This window comes from Eubalaena glacialis, chromosome 1 (genome assembly GCF_028564815.1).
Source record: "Eubalaena glacialis isolate mEubGla1 chromosome 1, mEubGla1.1.hap2.+ XY, whole genome shotgun sequence".
Classification (NCBI taxonomy): Eukaryota; Metazoa; Chordata; class Mammalia; order Artiodactyla; family Balaenidae; genus Eubalaena; species Eubalaena glacialis.
The window spans coordinates 4,527,497-4,550,137 of record NC_083716.1 but is presented as its reverse complement, the minus strand read 5'-3'; the positions used below and the strand labels follow the sequence as shown (position 1 = coordinate 4,550,137).

Here is a 22,641-nt window from a genome sequence, read left to right as displayed (position 1 = left end):
GTGGATAGTTGTGGTCTGAAAAGGAAGTGTTTCACTTGGAATTACTACAACTTCTTGCTTTGAGTCAGGAGAAAATTCAGGCTCCCCCAACCCCGATTTCAGAATCATTTGTTGGCATTCTGAGCGAGAGTGCTGGGGATGGAGAGGCACTTTAAATCCGGACACCGGGCCCAGGTGTCCCTTGGTCGAGTGGCAGCCACAGGCTGTGTGATGAACGAGGTGGAATGGGAGCCATGTGGCATGCTGCCCATCCAGTCTCCTGGTAAGGGACCAACTCACGCAGCCTAGCAGGAATTCAGGCCAGACCTGGTTTTCCCAAGAGAAGCCAGATCTCCAGGGTTTATGTAGACTCTCCCCCTTTTTAAATATTTCAAACTAATTTAAATCCTTTTAAGTCATCAGCATACACCTACTCCTTGAACCCAGCAATTCCACTTATAGGCATTCACTTCAAATGAATGAAAAACACTTGTCCACAAAAAGACTTGCACCCAAGTTCATAACAGCTTTGCTCATAATAGCAAAAAACTGGGAAACAACCCAAATGTGTATCAAGAGGAGAATGGGTTAGCAACATGTGGTAGTCGTGCAGTGGAAAACTCTTCAGCAGTGAACAGGGGTGGACCTCTGACGCCCATGGCCACGAGGATGAGCCTTGGAAACCTGTTGAATTTAAGAAGCTGAACACAAAAGAGTATTGTGTTTCCATTTACAGGAGGTTCAAGAACAGGCAGAGCTAACCATCTCTGTAGATAGAAACCGGAATAGTGCGTGCTTCTTGGGGTGGGGGAAGAGTGGACAAGAAGGAAGTTTCTGGAAAAGTGGCCAGTGCCCTTCATGTTGACTGTATGGGGGGTATACATTTGTCAAAACTCATCAAACCATAGGCTAAAGGTCTGCATTTGACTGCATAGAATTATACCTTTAAAATTATATCTTTAAAAATAAAAGAAAAACTTTCAAAACCCAACGCACGTCAAACCTAGACTGTCCGTGGATCACACTGCGTCAGCAGGCTTGGGTTTGTGACTTCCGTGCTTCAGTGAATTTCTACCCCTCGAAGCATCCAGGTGGAGAAGCACATCCCTCACCAGCAGGTGTGATGTAAATGTGATGGGGGCGGGCGGGATGGGCAGGAGTGTCCCCCTCGCCAAATTGCTGCCCAACCCATGCAATGGCACCATTTTGAATTTATTGCTAGGATTTTGACTTTCCTTCAAATGCAGTTTAGAGGAACATGTTCACCTTGTTCAGAGCAAGTGACAGTGACTTGTCAGCCTTCCTGTCTTCCTGGTCGGGGGACCTGTGCCGGCTGGGGTCTTGGGAGAATAGGGACAGAGGGCATAAAGCCCACCTTTGCCCTGGATCAGTCAGCCAGGCGTCTAGTGGGGTCCCCCCTGTTCCTCCTTTACTCTGCAAGGGTGTAGGGAGTGTGGGCGAGGAGGGTGCCCATCCAAGAGAAGAGAAGGCAGACGTATCCAGGTGCACGCATGGAGCACCTGCTGTGTGCTCGTCGGACTGCAGAGCCGAGGAGCTGAGGGGCTCAGACATAGGGGAGACCGGCAAGGCGGTCACTCAGGGTGCGCAGTGCGGAGCAGGTAGCCTGGAAGCAGGTACCCGGGTCTCCCGGGGCACGGATTCCCGGAGACCTTGGCTGGGGTCAGAGAGCTGAGGGTCAAGAGGAGTTTGGCTGGCAGAGCAAGTGGGGAGGGGGATCTAAACAGCCGAGCCAGTGATCTACGGGGAGCAAGAAGGCTGGCGTGTTTGCTGGGTGGGGGAGTGGAGGGGGGGCTGGAAGGGGAGATGGGGCCACTGCCCAAACCCCCCGGCTGTTTGGCCTCAACCCTGAGGGCAGTGGAAGCTACTGAAGAGAAGGATGTGGCAGGATTATTTATTTATTTATTTATTTATTTTTGGCTGCGTTGGGTCTTCACTGCTGAAGTTGCTGAACGCGGGCTTCCTCTAGTTGCAGAGAGCGGTGGCTTCTCTTGTTGTGGAGCACGGGCTCTAGGCACACGGGCTCAGTAGTTGTGGCGCACGGGCTTAGTTGCTCCGTGGCATGTGGGATCTTCCTGTCCGATAATCTGAATCACTGTTCTTCTTGACTGGATGGGAAGCTCCGTTCGCTCCCCGATGCTGCTTCCTGGGCTCCTGGTCGCACGCGCGTCTTCAGGGGCCTTTCAAACAGCAAACAGAGCCATCAGGCTGCACGGCGGCTTCTGGCTCCAAGTCAGACACGGTGCCTTCCTCTGCCAGCTCCCTGCCGTCCTGCCTCTTGAATCTCCCATCTCGTGGGCCAGTCAAAACAGGTCTTGTTCAAAATCTATACTCGTGCGGCCTTGGCGATGCACATGTTTCTTCCTTTCCCAGAAGTTTAGTGGGACACGGTGGAGCTGGTGAGCCCCCCAGAAGACTGTGCTGTAATTGCGGTGTTTCCGCCTCTCTGTCCCCCCCAGGCTCGTCCTGGGCCTTCAATAGGCCCCAAGTGCTGGGGGGCGAGCCCTCGGGCCAGGCTCTGCTCCGTGGTGTTCTTGCTTCTCTAAATGCTGCACGTCTAGGGTCTTCTGTAGGATTTGCCTTCGTAGCCAGAGCGTCAGCCTGGAGCACGGGTCTGCCGCTCTGTGACTCTTTGATGGTGTGTCCTGCTTAAGCCCGGCCCATCTGCTCAGTCACTCATCTAGTCATTGCTCGACAAATGAGTACCCACCATGTGCCCTGGGATTGTCCCCAAGGCCCCCCTTGGACCGGGGTCTCAGACCAAAGCCAAGTTGGTGAATGGAGAGGAGGTGGGAAGGGGTGCTAGGGCTGGGTCCCGTGGGGGGTGCAGGGTGACAGCACCCATTGTGCCCCTCAAGGACCCCTGCCCCTCTGCGTGTGAGCTGTGAGGATGGACAGTCTGGCTTTGCCCAAACTCAGAGTGATGGTCCCTGTGCAGGGACCCTTGTTACAAGGAAGCACCAAGAGCCTCTCCAGGGAGCTCAGGATTCTCTCCCTGGGCTCCCAAAAGGCTTTGCTGGGAGGTGGAAGCCGTGTGTGTGTGTGTGTGTGTGTGTGTGTGTGTGTGTGTGTGTGTGTGTGTGTGTGTGTGCTTTGCAAGGGGCTACTGTGGGAATGAAAGGCAGAGAAATTATGCTCAAAGCCAGGAAAATTGATCGCTGGTAATTGACAGTGGCCTTCTTACTGAAGTGTCAGAATTTAAGCAACCCAGTGATGTGCTTTAGATGCGACAAGGTGCACAGTTGTGCCTCAGAAAATCCTGACTTTGTTCTTGGCTCAAGGGTGACATCTTGCACTGATGCAAAGCCAGTTTTTACTTGATTTTGATTTTGCTGATTGATCTCTTGACCCCAAATCCAGATATAACATCATCGGACCACAAATATAAGCAGTTTTTTCACTGAACTTCTGCCGTTTGGTTGCCAGCAACAGAAACCTACTTAAGGACAGTTCAGTGTACAAAAGAAACTGCCTTAGTCTGACCGTGGGTCGGTATTTGGGTTTTAGAGCCTGGATGACTAGATAAATCTGGATCTAACCTCGCCTCGGTTTATATTAGATAACAAAACGACACACTGGGCTTTGGAATGACAAAACGGCCAGTGGCTTCTGCGGATCCCCTGGCCAGCTGGCCCGCCCCCTGGGAAGCCCTGCCTCCACTGTCCTCCGGGATTCCCACCAGCTGGTGCCTTTCCCTCCGGTTTCGTGTGGATCGAACTACCAAGAGCACAACCCTGGAAGAGCTCACAGCGCTGAGGCTGCAGGTCCATCCTGAGGGGTCGGTGAGGGGGTCCAGCCTGGCGGCCACCGGCAGGAATGGACTTCACTGGGAGCCACGTGATTTGAGAGGCGTGGTTAAACCGTACCTCAGCCCTGCTCAACTCAAGACCCAACGTCTCGGGTGCAGGTGGCGTCCATCCTCCAGGTGCTGTGCTGGCATGGAGGAGACTGTGGCCTCCTCGGCGGCGCCAGGGTCCTCATCCTGTGAGCCTCGGCAGCCAGAGCAAAAGCCCTGCGGGTTTGGGAGCTGCTCGCAGAATGGAGGCAGGCTGGATTTAATGGAAGTTAAAGTGCAGTGATCGGCTGGCGCCTTGTTCCACAGACACTTGCAGCCTCAGGGCGGCTTCTGCACCCCTTCTCCCGGGGCCACCTCCACCCTTCTCCAGGGAGTGGGTGCTCCGGAACGCACGCTGTTTCCAGAATTAGCCCAAGTAGAGCACTCGGAAGAAAGTCAAGCTACAGCACCCTCCAGAGCCAAGAGTCTGTCATTCAACGCTCCTGCCGGGACCCAGGGTCACACAGCGATCTCTTCTGCTTGCACTGTGCCCAGGAGTCTGGCCACCACCCATTACAGGACCTAGGTTGCCTGCTACAGAGGGGAAGAGAAAGGTCCAAAGACACCTTTAAAAATGCTCTTGGGGGGAAACAAAGAAGGAAAAAAATGATGCTGGAGTTCCAAGTTTCTTACTGGATCTTTTCCCTTTTGCTTCTCCTGAGGCTGCTTTTAGGTGAAGGATCACCATCTTTATTTGACTTTTTTGTTGATTCTACATCTTTTTCCCAAGGGCTTTGATTTCCAGTGTAATCAGCCTCAGTTTTCAGGAACGATTGTAGAATGTGCATTTAGTTATTGATCACTGGCCAAGCTCTGTGCCCAGGCGATCGGCATATTTGCTGAGTTAAATTAACCCAAGGCTGCAGCAAGGATATCTAAGCAATTAGTTGGAGGGTGTTGGCTTACGGTCCCTGGAGGTAGGGATGGAAGTGTTGGTTTATTTACGGACCCTGTTTGAAGGACGTCACAAATTGGTTTACTGACACAGCCCGGATGAAAGTTGAGTGGAAGTCACAAGGTAGAGGAAGTGGTCTTACCTGATCACCCCCTCGGAGGTGTCCTGACCATGTTCTGAAGCCCCGGAGAACTCTTCACACGCCTCACTTAAAGCACAAGCCCCTCCTCCCTCAGCAGCACCTGGGCTCCCCAGGGGCACCCAGCACACCTGCTCCCTGCAGGTGCACTTCTCAGGCAGGATCCTAGATGAGGGCCGAGTGAGAAAGCAGGGCAGGCTCACCAGGCTCTTTGAAAATGGTGTCTGTGCCTCTGAGCATCTTCCTGCATCGGCAGGTGGATCCACATGGCCCTGATGGGTGTTCTTCCGGCTGTTAGTGAAATTCGGGTCCAGAAAAGGAGGCACGGCAGCTTCAGAGTGGTGGGGGCCTGTCCTTCCCCGACCCCACGCCTTCCCCCCGGTAGAGGCCCAGGCTTCCCTTGGCCTCCTCCTGACAACATCCCTACAATGTTACCGGATGCTTTGCGAACTCTGCCCTCCCCCTGTGTAGCACCTCACCACCACGCTCCCCGCCCTCAGGAAATGCAAGACCCTGAGATGGCATGACTCCCAGGAGTTCACATTCAAGTTCAGAAGAGGCAGCGGACGGGAAGGCACATGGATCAAAACCCACCCGCCGTAGGCACCAGCAGAGACCTCCAGGGCGCTGGGCTAGGATGGAGAGAGCAGAGCTTCCCAGGGCAGGAGCAGGGGCAGGTGCAGGGCCCTGGAGGTGGGTGAGCTACCCAAGTGGACGAGGGCACGGGTGGCATCTGCCCAGGAGAGCCACGTGGACAGGCCCGAGATGATGGCTCAGGTGGAAAGAAACCACCATCACTGAAGAGTCACCTTCAGTGAGATTGTAGTGCTTTGGGCTGTAGCACCAGGACATCTCCCTGAATATTAAGGTACAATATGATGAGAACAAAAAATAATCCTAGTGCCTTTCCCAGGGAGGAAAGATCACCATTCATATTTGCTACACATAAATTGATAGCACCCTCCCCTAGGGCCATGGCGATTTCTGATTGAAAAAGTAACAAGAACTGAGAAGGCATTGGGGCAGGATCCTTGGTGTCTGTTAATTGTTGTTTACTTATATCTGTAGAGATTAACTTTCTGTCTTCTGGGCACTCTTTTTCTGGCTCATAAATAGTTATTCTGCAATAATAATTTGGTTGGTTTTGATAAGATCTAAAGACTATCCCAACAAAACTGTCTTGTCACTGCTGAGGTGGTAATTTTTAATGAAGAAAGGATTCAGTGATGTTATATCTTCTGTGAAATGACAATCAGCTACTGCAAGTGTAGGAAAAATTAATTATTGGTAATTTGTGAAGCTCACGAACAATTGATTGTGAGACATCGTTCACAATATTTGAGGTGAGACAGCAGAACCTTCGTCTGTCATCTCTGGTTTTACGTAACTGCCACTCAGCATGAAGAGTTACACTTAGAGCTTTTCAGGGGTTTCTTCCTTTGTTCTTTTATGATAATAAGAAGGATGGTTTTCTTTTCAATAGGGAAAAAATCTTATGCAATAAAAGTCTAGTCGTACTTCATTCCTGTCTTATTTGGCCCCAACTGTGGAAACATGGTAAGTTTCATGTTCTCTAGTAGGTGACTGGTCGGTGGGCTCGTTGGTGTTTAAACACATTCAAGTACAGCTTTGGGGTCGGTGAAAATGTGCTTTGGAGAAGCTTCCTTGGATCTTTAGTTATCTGTCATTCTGTTGTCTCTACTGTAATGGAGAAAAACTTAATTCTTACAGAAGAAGCTCTTCACTTTTTCTTCATCTTCAAGAGGGCACGTTGCATAATTGGAACTTGCAACTTCTGTAGGAAATTGAAATTATCCCCTAACAGACTTACAGACACGCCTGTGTTCTTACGGGTCCTTCCTTGTGGCCCGGGGAGAGTGCTGTCATGTCCTCAGCCCCTCGCTGTGCTGATCAGCCCCAAGTATCAGGCCCTGTTCAGTTGGGCAGGCAGGGAATTCAGTGTGGACCAGTACATGAGAGGTTCAGATGCACAGGGGCTTTACGTCGTGCTTGTGATTTTTCAGAATTCTTTGATGAAATCCATTTCAGCATATAATCCACAAGTGTGCACACAGGTCTTCAGCAGTGCGTATAAAATAAAGCACAGAGATGAGTTATAAAGGACCTTTAACTCTTAGACGTAATGGACTTCCTGAATTCCTTGAAGAGCAGCTGCCACTCTCTGTTGCTATGTCAGCATCAGCGGTAGTAGATTTGGTGGAATTCCCAGTGCGGACACTTTGCTTGGGATCCTCTGTCTGTTCCTTTGACGGGCCCCTGCTTTGCTCAGGGAAATGCCTTCTCCAGGTTCTAAGCCTCGCACTATAAGGAGGTAAGCTCAGCACACGGCCAGCTGAGGATGGAGTAACAGTAGGTTTATTGTCCCACTTTACAGACAAGTAAACTGAGACATCCGTCCACAGCCACCTGCTTTCTCCCCCTGAATCTAATAACTTAAAGTTTCCAAGAGACCAGTCAAATTTGGGCAGAGGTTGAACTTCCAGGGCTCGTATTCCCCCACGCTGTACACCCTCTTCTTCCAGAATGTACCCATTCATCCAACAAATCAAGTCTTGTTTTCGAATCATGTAAAGTTCAGTTTACAGGCGCCAACTTGGGTGTGGAAGCCGGGTCCTCTGCGCCCTGTGCCTGCACGTTCCCTGCAGACCTGAGCCCCTCCACGCAGCCTCGCCCTGTGTACCTGAGCGATCCGTGCCCATTTACAGGCGGCTCCTGCACACCTGGTCTCCTTTGAGCCCCCAATCTCATGGACACAAGAGAAGAAGAACGTGACACGAGGACAAGAGAGAGATTAAACTAAGTGTCATGTACCCTCTGCCCTGCCATGGAGGACAAATTACCTACTTTTTAGGAAAAAGTTGAACGGCTAAAGATCCAAGTCCAATCACCATGTTAAATTCTACTGACTTTATTAAACAGAAAGGATTTCGTGTTGAGACTTTTACTTTAGACAGTCCTCAAACCAAGCCTGTGATGTTTGTAACAAAACTCCCAGTTCTGCTGGGAAAACTCCCACATTCCCAGGGAATCTCAGCTGAGGGTCTGGGGCTGCCCTTGTCTGCGTCTGCCTGGCCTGGGCCAAGGGAGCTCAGGACCAAGGACTGGCCAGAGATCCACTTACTCGTGACCATGTTCATCACTAGCATTGGTGTAGTGGAGTTTCCGGCCCCATGTCTGGAAGGGTCTGAATTGCCAGGACTTCAGTGAGACCCAGAATCTGGAAAATCTTACCTGTTAGGTGAATGATCTGAGCTTGTGCTGTAGTTTTCTAAAGGAGAGTGAAAGTCAGTGTCATGGCAGACTAACTCCCAAACTGGACACGTGGAAATCTCCATTGCCATGACCACTGGAGGAGAAAGGACATCAACAGCCCTGCACGGTCACAGCTACCACGGAGGAAGGACTTGCGCCCCATGGCGGGCAGGTCTTGGGGCTCGGGGGGGCCAGTCCTGCCGGTTCCCACGACCTTGCAGCGATCGGCCCCTCCTCTGCCCGCCCCCTGCTTCTCCCAGATCTGTCTGACTCTTCCTTCCTAGTCTGTATGACTTTCTTTTCTCCGGGCGCCTCTAGGCATCAGTGGTCCCAGCATTCACTCCATGCCCCATTTCTTCTTTCACTTTTGCTTTTCTCAGGTCCTTCAGCCATTGCCAAGGTCACCTGCCTGCTGGCAGCTCCCAAGCTCCACCTCCAGCCAGAGCTCCCTCGGAGCGTCACACCTGCCTGATGGACATCACCTGCCGGGTGGTCCACAGGGCTTCGAACTTGACCCTGAAGGTGCTGTCCTGCCCCTCCTCCAAACCAGCCCCTCCCCAAGGTCACTTTCTCCATAGAGCTCCTCTCTATTCTCTGGGCTGTACTCCCTTCCTTCCAGAGAGTTACAGACCACGACCCTGACACCCTCTGGTAGGGGAACCAGATACAGCAAATTAAAACCAGCCAAAGGAAGCCCAGCGAAACCTGAGTTCCCAATAAACAGCGGATGAGTCTCAGTATAAGTATCCTCGTGAAATATTTGGGACATACTGATATCTGGGTGCTCCGTGTTTTATCTGGCAACCCTACTTCCCAAGTATTTCTCCAGTCTTTCTGTGCATGCATTTCCGATCCTTCCCATTTCTTGCCTGGATGCTGCTGTCTTCCAGACACACCGAGCTCCACAGAGACATCAGAACCCTACCTCCCGTGTCCAAGGCTTTTAAACCTGGAAACCACCCAGCGTGGCTGTATCACTCCCTGCTCATGACTAGCAGTCCCAGCGGCCCTGAATTACTCATCATACCAGACCCATCATTTAGACAAAGGGCCTCGCAGATAAAATATGTAAAAGTACGTTGCTGCGTTGCGGCCGGCCTGCTGTCCCTCTGCTGTGGAATGTCCCACTCACGGCAACATTTGCACTCTGCGTGGATTTGGAGGGTGCCGGCCTGCAGGGGGTGCCTCTCACCTGCCCTGTGGCCGTGAGTTCTCTGGGCTTCCCCAGTGGTGGTAAATCGTGAACTCTGGGTTGGGCATGAATGGGCTGCAGGTGGGTGTGTGTCTACAGACAGGGGTGGGAACCGAGGGGCCCCGGCAAAGCAAGCCCCCAAAACTCCCAAGGGTGGAAAGGTCGGCAGACTGCTTTGCTGTAGCCTTAGTGACAGGGAGCACCCCAGACAGCAGGGTGCCCGCAGCTCTGCACACGCCTTTTGCAACTCAGCATCCCCAGCGCCACCTCCCTGCACCTGCTACAAACCTCTCACCTGCCCACGCTGCCCGCAGCCTCAGCGCGCATCTTTACACTTCGGAAGCTGCCCTTCGGGAGCGCAGAGGAGTGGGGAGGAAGAGGCCTGCGCGGGGGAAAGCCGAGCCCCGCGTGCCGTGCAGTACAGGGAGCGTGTGGGCCCCGTGGGAGCGGGCGAGCACCAGAGTCCCGCGCCGGGCGTGGGGACTGAAGGCCTCCGGGAGCTGGGATGGCCAGCCTGGGCCTGTCCCCTTGGTGTTCACAGGGGAGGGCAACTTCCTTTCCGGCTGTTTCTGGCCCCGCTGTTTCCCACACACCGAGTGTCTTCACGTCTCCGCCGTTTGTGGTTAGAACCGGCCTGGTTGGGACGCTGTAAGCTGCCTTCCAGGCCAGCCGCCGAGGCCTTGGGAGGTGAGAGGCTGCACAGACCCGAGGAGCTGCCCTCACTTCTCACCCCCACTGGTCCAGGATGGCTCTGCTCAGACCTTCCTGCCAGACAGCAGAGAGCCCCGGAGAACCTCAGAGACAGCACACGTGGCCCAAGCCCGGAGCCAGTGGGGCCGTGTCTGAGGGCTGACCCACACCCGTCCATCCGGGCTCCTTTTCGAGGACTCACTTGTCCCTGAATTAAACACATGGCTCATCTTCTCTCTGAGGTGAGAACTCTCAAAGTCCCTCCAGTCATTTCTCTGAGGATAGTGATGAAAAATAACCACGCAGAAAGTTTGGACAATAGATCGACGTGCTCATTGCTCCCAGTTTTCAGGATCTACTTTTCTTTGTGAGGCCCGTGGACCTCGGTGAGCTTGAAGCAAACCTTCAATAGTGGAGAGCAGAGAGGCCCCTTTTGCTCCTAAAAGCGGGCAGCACTTTGTCTCCTAAACATATCACTTTGTCATCAAACGGCAGGATACATTTTCAGGTGCTATTACATCAGCTGATTTTATTGTATCAATATTTCCCCCAATTAAAAGGGAGAGAATTTAGTTAGCTCTGCAGAAGGGCCATTTTTCCTAATGGATTGAGAACTCATGGCCTCAAATTTGGAAAAAGACTGTGGTATCCATTATTCCGAGGCCAAGTAATGTCACCTAACGGTGGCTGTGACATCTGCTTTCCTCACACCCGTCTCCCCAGGCTGCATCCTCTCACTCAGGACCCAGCCTCTCCTTGAGCTGAGTTCTCTAGTTCTCTTGTCTCGGGGATTCGCTGAGCCCAGGACGTGCCTCAGGCTGCAGACGGGGCACCCTCATTCCCCCAGTGCTCTCTGCCCTTACAGCCTGGGTGGTGGCTAGCAACTCACCCTCTGACCTCCCTGTCCTTGTCTGTCCAAGGCAGAGGTGGCGCCCGCCTCTCGGGGCGGCTGTCAGGGGAGGCTCAGACGAGGGGACCCTGGGAGACACGATGGGTGACGCAGGCCCTGCCTGGCCGAACTGCCCAGGCTCGCCTCCTCCATTTCCCCCTGGCTGTCTTTCCCCCTTTTCTCTCCTAACACATGGGCTTCTTTGCTAGTCTCCTTTTAATGATGTTTCAATGGTTTGACATTTAGACCTGTGCAGTTGCTTTTGTCCAAAAGCAATTAAGTTCCAACCTTCACCAGGTACGATAAAAAGCACCCTTTTGCATCTTTTCCTTTTTTAACAAGCAAAGCCTTCTCTGAAAAGGCAGGATGGCTGTGGATACAGGGGGAACTTGCCAAGTCTGCACATTTTACTGCTTAAGGGGGTCTTAACAATAACAATTGTTACTGAAATCTCTCATCCGTGTAAGTATATTCACCCCTGAAGCTTGGGAAAGGTCTGGGTTTGTTTCTCCTTTACCGTGAAAATACATCTTTCTTCTTCTTTTTATTCTTCCCCAATGCATAGAAAAGTAATAATGTTGCCCCGTGGGTAATATTGTCCTGATTTTCTAGAAAACAGCCGTGGTGGGATCAGGTACCAGACACCTAGATAATCAAGGCTCCAAGGCTCGTAGTGGTCCCTGCTTCCTCAAGGGTTTATCAGGAGGCTGGGAGGGGCTCAGCTCTGTGCCCGGCAGGCAGAAAGGGCTTGACTTGTCTTATTAGGGGTGATTTCAGAAAATTGGTGCTGCCCTGCCCTGTCTGTTTCCCAGGCGAGCAGTTGAGGAAACCCGCTGTCTGTCTGTGCTCCTGGCGGCTGTTTTCCAAGCACAGTCCTTTCTCAGGGGCCTGAGGGATGGAGGGATGCCCGGAGCCCCAGGTTCATCTCTCACCGACCCACACGCCACGGTTGTCGCGCGGTAACCCCGACTGTAGGTGAACAGCAGTGCTTGTTGGTTTCCTGGGATCATTGAGGTCCCATGTGTGATCATCCTGGTTGAAGCTGCCTCTCTGCCCTCGGGATTTGTCAGCAGGCAGAAGGCTCGTCCTCCTGGCCTTCGCTTTGCTCCCTAGTCCGGAAGGGTGCGGGCAGCGTGTGCATAACTGCAGGCCTGGGAGCCTGTGAAACTCTCCATCCGCGCATACAACCCGCCACGCCTTGTGCACAGGTGGCCTTGAAGGGTCTGTAAAGCAGTTTGGGGTCACCTGAGAGGGGGCGTGGCAGACATTCTAAGCCGCGGTGTTCAGGCTCAGGGGAGGTGAGGGGCCGTTTTCGTCTGCAGTTAGATAAAGGATCTGCACGGCTCTGCCTGCCTCCGGGCTGGGGGGTTTTCTGTGGAGCCCGGAGGCCTCGCCCCGGGAGGGCACACACGCAGCCACCCTGGGACCTGACCCACCGCCTGCCCAAGCGGAGTTGCCCACCCTGAGCTCTTCCATCTTCTCCTTCTCCAGCTGCCTCTGAAGGTCACTGTGACCGGCGTTCCCCAGGAGAGATTGGGGAGCAGGGGACACAGTGCCCTTGGCCCTGGCTCTGCCCCGCCTGGGCAGGTGACAAGGGGCATGGGCTGTGCCTAGCTGGAGGAAGCTCGCACCCCTTCTGCTCCTGGCCCGCAGCTCCCAGCACAGCTGAGGGACCCGTCACTAAAGCCGAGGGGGACAAGGGAGAGAGGCCGTGTGTCTGGGTTGGGGCCGACTTTGGACTCTGATTATGGGCTGGCTAAGGCCCCTGCACAGCCGGGCTGGGCACACACACTTGGGCTCAGGGGCTGCCGGCGCCTTGCCCCACCTACGTGCATTGGTGGTTCCTGGGCATCAGTGTGGCAACAGCCGGATCTGTCCAAGCTGCTTCTGAAGCTTGTTTGCAGAGAAGTGGTTCTTTTGTGGGACAACAGGGAGCTTATCTCCCTCGACACAGACCATCCCAGGAGAGCACGACCTCCACAGGAGACAAACAGAAGGGACGAGGCACAGACCTTCTTGACGAGGACCACAGAGTGAGTGAGCATCCAGGCTCCGGGCCAGCAGGCTCAGTCGTGGAAATAGCAGCTGCTTCCCCCGCCCCAGGCTGTGCCCACGGCTCTGGCTGCTTCCAGGGGGAGTGATGGGGAGGAGGTCTTCTCTGTAAATACCAGCAGTCACTTTGCTGAGTTTAAAGTCTCCCTGCAGCACGCGTGGCGCCCCGGTAGTTCTAATAACCAGCCCAGGCTGATGAGTTAACAAGTTTCACTCACAGTTATTATCTCGTTGGATCCTCTTGTTTTACTAATTAGGAAGGAAGGTCAGAGAGGTGAAGTGGCCTGGCAAAGACCTTCATCCGGGTGGGGGCGGGAGAGGAGAGAAAGAGAGAGAGGGTGAGAGCAACAGAGATACAGAGACAGAGAGACACTAAACGCAGCTGGGCCTTCAGTCCCAGTAGATGATGGACAGGAGCCTGCTCTGCTTTGCCTAAGGGGTTTATTTCCTTCCACCACGTTCCCTGAGCATCTCCCCTGTGCCAGATGGACACACGTATGAGAGCAGCTCCGCCCTCAGGAAGCCCCGGGGCAGGAGTCATTCTGCCCCATGGAGTGAGCTTTACTGCAGTCCTGCTGGAAAGCTTTTCCTGGATGTCTTTAAGGTAACCATCCTCAGCGTTGCCAGGAGAGACCCTCGGTCTTCCTTACCCTGGGCAGGTCCTGGGGCTTCCTAAGGACCACGTTCTCTGCATGGGGGGACCCCCCTGGCTCCTGCTGCCCCCCTGCTTCCTCCTCCCACTCCCCACTGTGGACCGGTTGACTCCTCATTGAGAAGACACCCCTTTCCCCAGGCGGCTTTTCAGACCTCCCTGGACAGGGTAGGTGCCCCTGCCAGGTGCTGCCACCTCACCGTGTGTGGCCCCTTCGTGGCACGTCAGAGTTGCATTGTCATTATTTAGTTATTTCCTGTCTCCTGCTGAAACACGAGCTCTGAGGGAGGGAAGGCGGTGCTCGCTTTGTTGCGTTGTCTCTCCAGACTTTGGCAAACAGTCGACTCGGTAAATATCGCTGAAAGAGGAAAGAACAAATGAACAAATAATCAACCCAACAGATCGTTGCAGGTCTACAGGGTTCACGCAACCAGCCAGTAAACTCATGCCTTTGAAATCAAACGTGTGTGTAAACCTAGCCACCGAGGTTTAGTCTACCCCTCCCCGTCTTTGGGCATCTCCACGTCTCATCCCAGGTGGGTGGAAGCAGCGTGGTCCGAGGTTCACCCAGCGGGGGTCACCCGGCCCTTGGAGTTGGTCACCTTCTCCTCTGTCAACCACACTCCTGAGTGGAGGGTCAGTGGAGACCCATTTATCACTATCCTTTCACTGAGTCCCAAGGCACTGCTGCATCAGCATCTACTTAGCAGCTGTTTTAGGAACTCTGTGCCTGAGGATGATGGATGGAAGATGCAGGACATAATGCTCCGCAAAGCATGACTTTTCATTCCGATCAAACGGCTCTTCTTCGTTCATTTTGCCTGTTTTCAGCTCCAAGTGTCATTGTGCACTTACTGAAGGTGAAGTGATAGGTGTTAATGCTCCCATAGCAGACGAACCTCACAAACCATCAAACGAGGCCAGTTTGAGATCAGAGTCATTGTCAAATAGTGATTTTCAAACAGAAAATCAGTTAATTCCGATCTTAGTTCTGTGGTTTTTCCATTTCACGGAATCCAACCACAACTTGAAAATTGGCTCCGTCGAAGATAAGCCCCTGATGTGACTGCAAATTTGATGAAAGAATTCGACATCTATGATACAGTTATTTGTTTTGTAGGATAATATAAATGTTTGTGGTAAGTGTATCACCCTCAGAGTTGATTGTGGTGTACAAATAATTTATAATTGTGTCCAAACCAACTGGATGTTCTGTCAGTTAAAATAGAAGCTGTAGATGTCAGACTTTATAAATGGTGATAACTACAAGAGTAACTGAACTAAAAATGTACGGTAATGAAGCCGATGTTGAATTTTCTAAAATACTTCGGCTTATAGCATGCATTTTCCCTTCTCTAGTCAGCATCAGATTTCAGAAATGTTTAGGCCGGCAAAGAATTACTTTGTAAATCAATCTGAGTGTCCAAAGATGGTGAACTTTTCTCTAAATGAGGCCCTAAATGTTGGCATCATTCTGTTATAAATTAGTTGGAAATATTTAATAGTAGCCATCAACAAATAGAACACCAAAAAACACAACCACAGAACAAAACAAAACCAAACACTATCAGCTTGAGACTTTTATAGAATTACAAGTATTGAAAACATAGTTTATGAACAGGAAGACATTAAAATTTATTCCTACAAAAGCAAGGAAGGGATAAACAAATTAAATGATGAGAGCTCACAAGATGCTATTTTGCAAAAAATTACAGGCAATTTCATGAAGAAATGTAAATATTAAGGATATTGAAGAATGTATTAAAAAGTGAAACATACAAAGAACAGACAAGGCTAAGAAATTTATTGGAGCAGGTGAATATGTACTGAGAATAAATATTCTGTTCATGTTTTTATTTTATTTTCATAAAGACAATATAAAAAGGTTTTCCCCCCCAAATATTGCTGTCATGTGCATTGATACGTTAATTTTGTCATCTAGAATTTTTTCTTAAGTTTTAAAAATAGTTTTTGAACAGAACTCCTTAATAGTTTTCCATTTTAATAAGACCAAAATGCTCTTCAATAATTATTTTAGAAAGCGTCTAGCTTTAGTTGTTTTAGCTCCTCCTTCACTCTCAAAAGGGTCCTGATTTGGATGAGAATTTACACGGCGCCCATTCTGAGGGCTCTAAGTGTGATGGCTTTAAATCTCCAGCATGATGGCTCCCAAATCCTCATCTGCTCCTTTGTGAAGGAGCCTCGTCTGTTTTATCAGTGTAATCGAGAACAGAAGAACCACCTGGGAGGGGCTGGAGCTGCAGAAGGAAAACACTACCCTCTTGGGGAAGCAGGGGGCAGTCTGGTTCGGTCTGCCAGGACACCCAGGGCTACTTGGAAAGGGCACTTCCAGGCCCCGCTGGGCAGGAGGGGTCAGCCAGGCAGCCCCTCCTCAAAGACACCGGCTCAGGGAAGGCACCAGCCCTCAAAGCGCTGAAGATCCCAATCGTCTGGGGTGGCTGGGACAGCACCCGGTCTGCTTGGGACACCCAACACCCAAATGACTGTAACTCACACCGGGTGGTATGACCCCAGGGAGCAAGCGTCGGTCTCAGACTTGCTGGACCTCAGAAGCTGATGGGACAAGTCAAGGAAAAGGAGAGAGGGGGTCGCGCGTGAGGGGAAGCCTGTGAGCAAGGGCTGGGGGGAGTGGGCAGGGGGCAGGAGAAGCCCTCTCCTGCTCTGGTTCCACCTCCATCTGCTTCTGTCCTCCTTCTGTCCCCCCGCTGCCACTGCCCGGTCTCCCGCCCAGCTCCCCTTCCCGTCCCTAAGCCAAGCACCCCATCCTCACCTGTCTCCCTCCCACTTACCCTTGGAGTGAACTCAAGCCCACCCCTCCCTTCCAGCCAAGCCCCAGACCCCCCTCCTCTTGGTGGCCTCCACTAGAATGGCCCACAGCCCCCTGAAATACAACTTGTCGTCCCACTGCAAGGACAGCAGGACATTTCCCGTGGGATTTCGGTGAGGGTGGGTGAGGAACTTTATCTCAGAAGCTCAGCTGGCCTGTCACACGTCATAGGAGCCCCCCAAAGCGGAACCCCACTCCCCTGTCTCAGCTGATGAAGGATGTCCTCTCCCATCCACCTCCCAAGATGGAAATCCCAGCACCTCTGACACCCCACTCTTCACCACATCTAGCTGATTACCATCCACGTGGATTCCACCCTTGAAACCCCCCTCACATCCCGCCTGCCTTCCTTTCCCATGGTCCTGCTTTAGTCCAGACCTGCCCCACTATTGCCTAGACCAGCACATCTCAAATTGTAACGCACATAGGAACCACCTAGGGACCTTCGACAGGGTGAGAGGTCTGGGTGGGACCTGGGATCCTGCATTCCTAACCAGCTCCCAGGTGAAGCCCATGCTCCAGGACCATCCTGGGGCAGCAAAGGCTAAATCACCCCCCCTTCCCCCCCATCTTAGCAGTGGCTCCTGATGGCTTCCGGTGCTCACTCGAAACTTTCATGACGGTTCATTGCTCAGAGCCAAGGTTTTCAGCTTTAGTCTATGTAAAACCCATCACTGCCCATATATTTGGATTTCAAACATCTGGAATCTGGAGTTAGGCCCAGGAATTGGCATCTTTGTTTATTGCCCCCAGTGGTTCTAATAATGTAGGTTTTCTGGGGGGGGTTGTTTTGGTTTTGCAGGGTTTTATTTATTTATTTTTGGCTACACCTCAAGGCTTGTGGGATCTTAGTTCCCCAACCACAGATTGAACCTGTGCCCCAACAGTGAAAGCACCGAGTCCTAACCACCAGACTGTGAGGGAACTCTGATAGTCTAGGTTGTTGATGGAAAATGAGCCTTTAACACCAAACCAAACGCTTTACCATGGCACTCAAGGGCCTTCTCAACTCAGCCCCATCTTTCTGCCTTGCTCATCCCTGCTACCTTCACGTACCAGAGGTCCAGCAGAACAAACCGTCCACTGTCTGGACAGTAGGTCGTGCTGTCGTCTCCCTCAAGCCTCTGTCCGTCCCCTCTGTGTCCTGGAGGGACCGCTTAGCCCTCCACCTCTGGGGAGCCTTGGTGACCTCCCAGGTGAATCACTGCCCCCATCTTCCTTCCTTGGTGCTGTGCCCACACGTCTCCAGAGCGTGGGAGTGGGTGTCTTAGGGCTAGCTGTTTCCCACTCGTCCTTCCAGCTCAGGAGAGCTGCTTTAGGGCAGGGACAGATCTGTATTCATCTTTGCATCTCCAGGACCAAGCGGGCTGCCTGCCCCAGAGCCATTTCCTGAAGAATGGTATTAAAAAGGCATCAAATGGGGTTTTAAAAAAGACAATTTTAATCAAATGTATAGCTGGCTGACTTTTGAAGGGTGTAAAAATAAAGTGTGCTTTGTTGGAAGTAATCTGTTTTGATCATCTCAGTTTTGATGAGTTTTGAGAGCAATGTGCTTCATGCCCCACAGTACTTCACATTCGGTGAGCACACAAGCACTGATTAAATACAAATCAAAGTCAGTATAGATTTAATTACTGTTTGAAGCATTATTTTTGTACTGATTCGTGTCTGTTTATCAGGTAGCTTGTGCAAACCCTTTGAGGGTGAACGGCCAGGGACTGGCGAGTTGTCATTGGCCTCTTAAGTGCTATGATTAAGGGACTCTAGGTGGTGGGCTGGGTTTGAATTCTGCAACGTTTAGTGCCCTCTGCTGGTCACACCGGGCAAATCACCTGCTGCTCCAGGAGGCCCTTGCAGACCTCATGGTGTCTGATTCCTGCTGATAAGCTGGTCTTGTCTGGCCTCCCTTTAGATCGTTGAACATTTAGAAGGGAGGGTTTTTAAATTAATGCACGGGAGAGAAAAATATTCCACCTAGGAATTCTGCCTCTTTGGGTTATATTAAACCAATTAATACTTTCTAATCAATTACACTACAATTTACTCAAATATATTTTTTTAGTGATCTCATTTCCTTTTCTCATTTTTATTGAAGTATAGTTAATTTACAATATTGTTAGTTTCAAGTGTACAGCAAAGTACAACAAAGTGATTCAGTTATATACATATATTCTCAAACATATGAGATTCAGTTTTATGTATATTATATTTATATATTTTACATACACTTTTTTCAGATCCTTTTCCATTATAGGATATTACAAGATATTGGGTAGAGTTCCCTGTGCTATACAGTAGGTCCTTGTTGTTTACCTATTTTACATATAGTGGTATGTATCTGCTAATCCCAAATTCCTAATTTATCCCTCCCCACCTCCACTATCCCCTTTGGTAACCATGAGTTTGTTTTTTTATGTCTGTGAGTCTGTTTCTCTTTTGTAATAAGTTCATCTATATCATTTTGTTAGATTCCACATATAAGTGATATCATGTGATATCTGTCTTTCTCTGTCTGACTGACTTCACTTAATATGATAATCTCTAGAGCCATCCATGTTTCTGCAAATGGCATTATTTCCTTCTAAAAAGGAGTACTATTCCATTGTACATATGTACTACATCTTCTTTATCCGTATATTAAGAGTATCGTAACAGTGCTCAATAACAATTTTTTAATGCACTGTATGCAGAGTGCCTGTCAGGGGTTGAGGGCTTTTGTCTCCAGTGGCCCAGGATTGGAATAGCGGCTCCTGCGTTTCCTCTGGACTGGATGTGGACCAGTTCCCCCGTGCGGCCTCAGTTTCTCAGTCCTGGAGGGATTTCTGTGAGGGTGATACCCATAGAAAGGGTCTAGCACACAGTAGGTGTTCACAGAACGAGAGCTATTTTGCATGTATGGCTCACTTTGCAAATCTAAAATATGTTTTGGAAACAAAAAAGAAGAAGGAACTGAAAGTGTTGATCGTGACTGCGGTAGTTGTTCTGGGATAATTGTCATAATGTGCTCAGAATGGTTTCATTTTAATAGTGGTGATTGCTGGAAAATGATTGGGTTTTTTTGCGTTCATTCAGAGCCTTCTCTAATTACAAGTGTTTCTTGGCTTTGGTCCATTTGTATTCCCGAGGGAGGCTTCTTGCAGGAAAGTGCCATCTGTAGGGCCGGGCGCCCAGGCTGACTGTGGACAGGGCTCGTGGATGGAAACGGAGGAGGGCGTCCGGGAGGGAGGGCACGCCTGCATCATCAGAACCAGATCCCACCTGGCAGGTGCCGCTGCCCACCTTCAGCTGCAGGGAGCCCTCGGGAGGGGTTTCTATACCACCGAGAGGTCACTGTCATGATTCCCAAGGATTTGTGGTGTCTTGCCAAAACGGAGCGCTGGGTAGGGGGTCCCAGGTGACCGCCGGCAGGTCTCCTGGGCGAAAGAGCCTTTTTCTGTGTTGAGCCGCGTTGCAGTCTGGGTTTGCCCAGCACGTCTGCCCATCCACCCAATAAATACTTTCCCCCATCCCCGAGGTGCCCAAGGCTCTGTCAGAGATGAGCTGACCATGGCCCCTCCTCCAGGAGGGGGCTTCCCTCTGCTTCCCCTGAGAGCTCAGACCGGAGCAGAGTCCAGATGCAAGGCCATCAGCCCGGAGTCGTGAAGGTTAAATGAGACGATCCAGGAAAGCTGCGGGCAAAGTGCCTGGCTCAGAGGAGCGGTGACATGACGCCAGCTCTTCATCCCCAAGTCACTGTTCACACCTCACGAGGCAGGGGACTGAGCTGAGCTTCACGACAGTTAATCAGGCTCCGGAGTGCGGGACTGGTGGACGGCCGGGCGCTGGAGGTTTTTGGGGACCTTTTCCTGTAGCTCAGGTAGGAGGTACTCAAGGCAGGCACCCGGAATAAGGGCCGGGGTGTAGTTGTGGTTGTGGCCGAGGGATAGCAAACGGGGACCCTGTGCAGGTGGCTGGACCCCCCTTCCAGCCCCCCAGCCCTGTGACCACAGGCTACGTGACCGAGGGCGCTGATGCATCTCTGGGCTGCTGTGATGCAACACAGAAATATTCCACTGTGTCACCACGGGCACAGCGAAATGTTCCTACACGTTCAACAAGTTACTGTCGTTGGCAGTCCTCAAGTCAAGGTGACCGGGCCTCTTGGAGGGTCTGTGAAGCTGCCTCTCAGAATCCCAGACCTCGTGATGTTTTAAGAGTTTATTCTCCCCTGGCACCTCCAGGTCTTTGGCCTCCTCTCTCCCTCCTGAAACAGACAAACAAACAAAAAAGGAAAGTAACCTGAACAGCAGGAGCTTTTATAACCTGAGGGTAGTTATGGAGTTACTAACCTGGCTTGTTCTAAGGTGAGGCTACTTCCCAAGTGCAGGTAGAAATCGTGCCGGTACAAAGACGTCTCCCCCTACCGCAGACTGACAAAGCCACGCTCCCAAAGGGTCCCCACTGTCACCCCAATCCCCGGCCCACTGTTTTTCTTCCCTAGTCCTCTGTGTCTTCCCTGAGTTTCCCGCCTCGGTGGAGGCTGGCCATCCCCAGGTGGGTGGTGGGCGAGTCCTCTGAGCCCATCCTGCCTCTTCCAGGGTCGCCATGGAGCCCTTCTGTCCGCTCCTGCTGGCCGGTGTTAGCCTGCCCCTCGCCAAGGCTTTCAAGGGCAACGAGACCACCACCGCGCAGAGCAACTGGACCTCCACGACCGCAGGTAAGGGCCCCCCGCCTCTTCCTCCCTGCCCTCCCGCCCGCACTGCCCACTGCCCCTCCTCCTGATGACCTTGCGGGGTGATGGGCAGGTAAGTGGGAAGTGTGCTTCTGACATTGCACGCCTGTAGAGCAGGCTGGCTCGGAGAACAGTTGCTCCGTATTTCACTGGAGCAAAGCTGAGCACTCAGGAGGCAGCGGACATAACCTCCCACCCCTGCCCTGGGCTGAGAGTCGGTGTCAGCTTGGTGGGGCGGAGGGCAGGATGGCCGCCCGTAGTGCTGAACCCAACTCAAACCAGCCCTGAACAAACATGGATGAGTCAGTAGGGGATATTTAAATGCCGGTGTGATAGTTGATGACATTCATTAAGAAATTAATATTGTGGGGCGAGATATTGGTATAGTAGTTAGGTTTATTTTAAGAAATGAGTCCGTACCTTTTAGAGACGCATACTTGAATATTGACAGCTGAAGCGACAAGATGTCTAGGAGTGACTTGGAAAAGAATGAGTCGCGGGGCAGGCCACAGACGCACGCAGTTGATCCAAGAATGTCAGGAGGCAGATACATGGGGGTTCGTTACTCTAGTCTCTCACCGTTTTTATACTTTGAAAGTTAAAAAGGAGAAAAGGAAAAAAGAATGCCTGATACATGAGACAATATGGGTGGATCTCAGAAACATGCAAGGTGACCAGACAGGGAAGAGCACATGTTGTATTTTCTATGTATGTGAAATGCCCGGGATAGGCAGATCCCTGGGGGCAGATCCCTGGGGCTGGGCGCAGGACGGGGAGTGACCACAGATGGGCAGGAGGGATCTTAGTGGGTTGATGGAGAAGTGGTGGTGATGGATTGTGGTGATGGCTGCACAACTCTGTGAATTTACTGAAAGTCATTGAATTGTATGCTTAAAATGGGTGTGTTTTATAGCTTGGAAATGTTACCTCAATAAAACAATGTAAATGCAAAAATGCAAAGTTAAAAGAAGAGGAGGAGAGGGAGAGAAGAGAAGCAAGGGCAAATGCCCCTGAGTTGCCCACCTGGGTTCACATCCAGCTCTGCAGCTTAGTGGCTGAGTGACCTTGAGTAAGTCACTGACCCTCTCTGTGCCTCAGTATCCCCGATTGTAGATGGAGGTGACAACAGTACCCAGTTCTTAGCAGTGCTGTGAGGATTAAGAGAGATAACCACGCTGGGGTGTAGAGGACTCCTCAATGTTGGCCGTTTTTAGCGGGAGAGTATGTCGTAGGTCATCCGGCCAGACTCTTAACCGAGAGTTGGCTGTTCAGTATCTTTTGGTATCTCCTTCTTGGACATGTGCCTGATACAGAGGGAGGCCCAGCTGGGTGGGCTCCAGATCCCCAAGGAGTTGATATGGATTTTCCTGGGCACCCCCGTGCCTCCCTGGTAGACTTGCAGGCCTGTCTGTGTCTGCCAGCTCCATCCCACGGCAGAATCAGCAGGAGCCTGTAACCAGCAGGGGCT

The 22,641-nt window shown here is 51.6% G+C and overlaps 1 protein-coding gene across 4 annotated transcripts in view; it reads left to right on the top strand.

The window, feature by feature from the left end:
* The window catches only part of PTPRE (protein tyrosine phosphatase receptor type E), a 161,641-nt gene that overhangs the window by 98,935 nt on the left and 40,065 nt on the right, over nt 1-22,641 (top strand). For 3 of the 4 annotated variants that reach the window (XM_061192077.1, XM_061192057.1, XM_061192067.1), the window contains one exon: nt 21,040-21,158. In XM_061192077.1, the coding sequence (XP_061048060.1) occupies nt 21,047-21,158 (112 nt within the window). In that variant the 5' untranslated portion in view covers nt 21,040-21,046. Of the gene's footprint in view, nt 1-21,039; nt 21,159-22,641 lie in introns of those variants that run through there. The other variant, XM_061192095.1, reaches the window with a different exon arrangement.